We start from the raw sequence: 4,402 nt of genomic DNA, 5'->3' as shown, positions 1-4,402 counted from the left end.
CGCCGCCCCCCGCCGACGAACCGGTGCTCCACGTGCAGGAAGAAGGTGGGGCTGACGGGGTTCAGGTGCAGGTGCGGGATCACCTTCTGTGGGAGCCACCGGTACCCGGAGAAGCACGGATGCACGTTTGATTTCAAGGCCATGGGAAGGGAGGCCATCGCTAAGGCTAATCCGGTGGTCAAAGCCGACAAGCTGGACAAGATTTGATCCTGAGCCGTCGGATTTCTTCATTGTAGGGATGAGTGGTCGAGATGGGTCGGCCACGGTGGTTATAAGAAAAGAAATGATGATCCTGTGAATTTGATGTGTATAATTTTTACGTTTTATTAATTAAAAATTTAATATAATTTTCTTCATTTAGTAGTCTATTACCATAATCAATATCATCTCACAGCTTCCTGATATTCCTAATTTGTATTACCCAAAAATAATAAGTTTGGACTATATTGCATTTGAATTGAAGAAATTAATATCAAATTCTTTCAATTAGTTTCAATATTTCTTAATTTAAAAACTTTCAAAGTCGATTTTAATTTTAATGTATATTTTATTAAATATTGAGAAATTTTGGTGTTGGTTGTTGGTAAGAAATTTGGTCTAAAATGGGGGGAAATTAGATTTTTATGACTAAAAAAGCATACATTATTAGTTGAGTTTAATAGTGATATTATTAATGAAAAAGAAAAAGGTAAGAATTTTGTAATAATTGAGATAATAATAAAAATTGGGTAAAAAAAGGTTGTTGCTTAAGAGACGAGCAACACCCACTAAATAATAGTGGGTTTTGGGTATGGGTTATGGGTTATGGGTATGGGTATGGGTATGGGTTTGGGATGTGGTCCATTGATTCGTGGTACAAAGCTGCTTATTTGTGAGTTGGGCAGAAAAGTTGCGTGATGATTCAAGCAAGCCTTTTTGTTTCTCTCTCTGTCTCTGTATACATAGGTGTGTCAGTGTTTCACATTGGTAACAGGGGACCATCACTCGAGTTGTGGTTCCTTTGTCTGTAATGTCGTTGTTGGGCGCATATGGGAAAACTATAATCTCTTTCGGTATAAGACGGCAATTGCAGATACCCCCATTTCACTACCAACATTTTTTACACATATTTACTCTACTCTATTAATGTGGAACGGATAATTAAACATCCATTCATTCAGATTTTGTGTAATTATATGAATTTTTTTTATAATTTAAATTTTTTTATTTAATATTATTTTTTTCGACAAATAAATTTATCCATTAATTAAAATTCATTTAATTCTGTTGATATCAATAAAAAAAAAATTGAATTAAAATACATATTTAGCCTTGATTAACTTGGTACATGTAAAATAATTTTTTTTTTACAAAACTGTGCTTATGCAGGTAAATATAATTTTTCATTCAACTTTTTTATCGATGTTTATAAATTTTTGTGGGTTTTACTAATAGATGGATCTATTTATAGAAATAAACGTTATGAATATTAAATGTAATTTTTTCATCCATAAAAAATTACGTGTAATTACACTAAATCTAAAAAAAAATAATATAAGTATCACTTAATATAATATTGTGCCAACCTGGTTTATATTTATATATTTAACTTGTATAAATACAAAGATAGGGCATAAATATGGTCAAATTTAACCTGATTCTGAATTTTCTTAAAAATATTTACGTGTATATAAAAAAAAAAAAAAAAAAAAAACAGAGAGTAAATGACAAGCAATAATTCCACATTTGTGTGGCAGAATAAAAATCGAAAGGAGGGAAATAAAATAATTACATAAAATTTTTCATTCACATACACAACACATATTTTTGTTTTTCCCTAGTGATACAATTTTTTGCTACAATCTCATCAGTACACTCTAAAATATGTATACAAATCAAGCACAGGTGATCTCAAAGAGCATTCAAATTTCTAGGTGTTGATCTCAGTGCAACATTTACTATAATTCGTCATTTGGAGAAGTGGATGAAATATTAATTTGGTTGCAGGGTGTGGAGGAGCTCAAGCTTTCCAACCATACCTCGTCCGACATATGTGCGTCCGTCTCATTGTTACGATGCCACGACCAATGCGCATGGGTGCTGTTCACTATCCTCAGTCGCCCATGTCCGAAGCTTGCTTCTCGGTACACTGAGATCCAAGGACTAGGGTTCTCGAACCTTAACAAGTTCAGTAACAACAACATGTAATTAACTGATTTTTACTTCAAAATATATATGTGAGAACGCAAGAAGGAAGGTAGAGGTACTTACAACATAGCAAGTCCTTCTCTATTTCCCCCATCGCCAATGGTCACATGCACAGGACCACATTCATCCGCCTTGTTATCATAAACCCTTGTCTGCACCAATCAAAACCAAAAATTCAATTAATTATATATCTTAATAATAGTCTAAAATCGACCTTAGAAAAAAGATTAAAATTATATAAAAAGAAAGTGAACTTCACATACGAATCTCTCATATGCGTGAACATGTCCCGCAAAGACCACATCGACCCGTGCCTCGTACAATATTTTCTCCATGGCTTTCCTCATGCTCTCTCCCTCTCCTTTATGAGCAAGATTAGAATTGTACCACGGAGCATGTATCGTTACCAATATCCAAGGTGTCCTTCTCCTATCAACTCTTGCCAAATCACCTCGGAGCCACTTGTATTGATTCGAGTTGGAATCAAAGTCAGTGTAAGATCCGAGCATGATTATATGGGCACCAGCCACGTCGAATGAATAGTATAAATTGGATGTGGACCCACTCTCTTGGTGTGGCATTAGCCATCTGGCGTTGTAGGCTCTGAAACCATGGGGGTAAATGATTGGGAAGGTTTCAATTTCATGGTTTCCTTCGGTGACCATCCAAGGCCGGGTGCTCGCGTATGGCTCGACCAAGCGCCCGAATGAGTCCCATAGTGGCTGGTTAGTATCGGCATAAGATAGATCACCGGGGAGAAGCAGTAGATCGTAGTCCCTAGCGCCGACGTGCGATAAGGTTGATGCTGTCCATTCAGTTTGCCCTAGATCACCTATATATTCAAGTGCAAAAGAATATTAATATGAATTTGATTTATTACCGCATCAAAACAAAATTGATTATTAGACTTATTAAATATTACTGATACAAAATATATGATAATTACATGTTAGAAATCAAATAATTTTAACGTTCTTGATTGTTAGTTAATGAATTATCCGGGTTAGATAATCAATTACAATACCAAAAGATTGTATCCATTAATAAAATCAAATTCCAAGCGTTTCAGATGAAATTTTAGAGACTTCAACACAAAAATTGAGAAAAATAATTAAAAAAAAAAAAAAGGGAGGTGCAGAAAGGCTTTGCTTGCAAGTTTTTCCTCTCCAATAATGGTCTCATTTTCACTGAACTAATGGAACTAACTCGAAAAAGACTTAAAAACAGGCACGCAACCGATGACTAAGAAGCAAAATGTGAAAGAAATAGGCGGCCACCACCACTTACCAGTGACGGCAAATTCGATCGGAAAAGCCGACGGCGGCGTGCGGAAGCTGAACTCCGGCCCATAACCACCGCATCTGTAGTAATACATTGTGCTCGGCTCCAATGGTCCAATTCTGACATGGTGGATTTCACCTGAACTGTAGAAGAAGTATTTATACGAAGTACTCTCTCCGGTGGCCGACGCCTCGTATTTCCCCGGCGTCTTTCCGTATTCAACTACGGATTTAACCTTCTTGTCTGAAGTAATCCATGAAACCCTCATATTATCTTTCCCCGCCACTGAAATATGCACCTGAAAATTTGCAAAGGACTATAAGTTTTACAATTCGTACGTATGTATACTTTCACAGAGCAATCAAGAAAGTATGCGTATGTATATACACATCAAATGCGGACCTGTTGAGGCTCTGACTCCGACCTGTTATGCGGCCGGAAAATGAGTGGCCGTGGATGTGGACGGGTATATTCCGGCGAAACCCCCATTGTCGCGACGAACAAGAGGAAGAAGAGAAGGAAATGTGGGAGTAATGTTTTCATTTTGGAAAAAATAAGAATGGTAATCGTGAATTAAAGCTTCAATGTCCGAATAAGAGGATGTATGTACAATATTTCTCGCACACAACTGTTGGATTGTATTATATTGGAAAAAAGGAGGGAGTAAGAATTGATATATAGAAAGGGAATAATTAAATTAATTTAAATGCAATAGCGTGAAGGAACTGAGTTGGGACAAATTTTGGATATGCTTACATCAATGTCAATGAACTCACCATATAAAACGGATCATTACTTTACTATATATGATAAAAATTATAGAAATTAATTAACAAAGTCGATCGTCAGCGTCTATCTTTTCATGAAATTATTACAAAATCTCACTTTAAAAGGTTGAAATGAAACGACCAATGACGCCTACTTTAATTAGTTG

At 36.0% G+C, this 4,402-nt stretch overlaps 2 protein-coding genes across 3 annotated transcripts in view; one reads left to right on the top strand and one right to left on the bottom strand.

The window, feature by feature from the left end:
* LOC105174085 (zinc finger A20 and AN1 domain-containing stress-associated protein 4) overlaps positions 1-368 on the top strand; it is a 1,110-nt gene extending 742 nt beyond the window's left edge. Inside the window, exon 2 of one of the 2 annotated variants that reach the window (XM_011096068.2) lies at positions 10-368. In XM_011096068.2, the coding sequence (XP_011094370.1) occupies positions 10-207 (198 nt within the window). In that variant the 3' untranslated portion in view covers positions 208-368. The remainder of the gene's footprint in view (positions 1-9) is intronic. The other variant, XM_011096067.2, reaches the window with a different exon arrangement.
* Positions 1,760-4,130, bottom strand: LOC105174084 (purple acid phosphatase 22). Its single transcript, XM_011096066.2, has 5 exons — positions 3,871-4,130; positions 3,475-3,766; positions 2,451-3,019; positions 2,251-2,339; positions 1,760-2,157 (listed from the first exon to the last, which is right to left on the bottom strand). Exons 1-5 carry the CDS (start codon positions 4,009-4,011, stop codon positions 1,938-1,940), a joined length of 1,311 nt encoding a protein of 436 aa, XP_011094368.1. The 5' UTR covers positions 4,012-4,130; the 3' UTR covers positions 1,760-1,937.

Source organism: Sesamum indicum, linkage group LG11, assembly GCF_000512975.1.
Source record: "Sesamum indicum cultivar Zhongzhi No. 13 linkage group LG11, S_indicum_v1.0, whole genome shotgun sequence".
In the NCBI taxonomy this organism is placed as follows: domain Eukaryota; kingdom Viridiplantae; phylum Streptophyta; class Magnoliopsida; order Lamiales; family Pedaliaceae; genus Sesamum; species Sesamum indicum.
The sequence above is the reverse complement of the archived record's forward strand: the minus strand, read 5'-3'. Positions and strand labels throughout refer to the sequence as shown.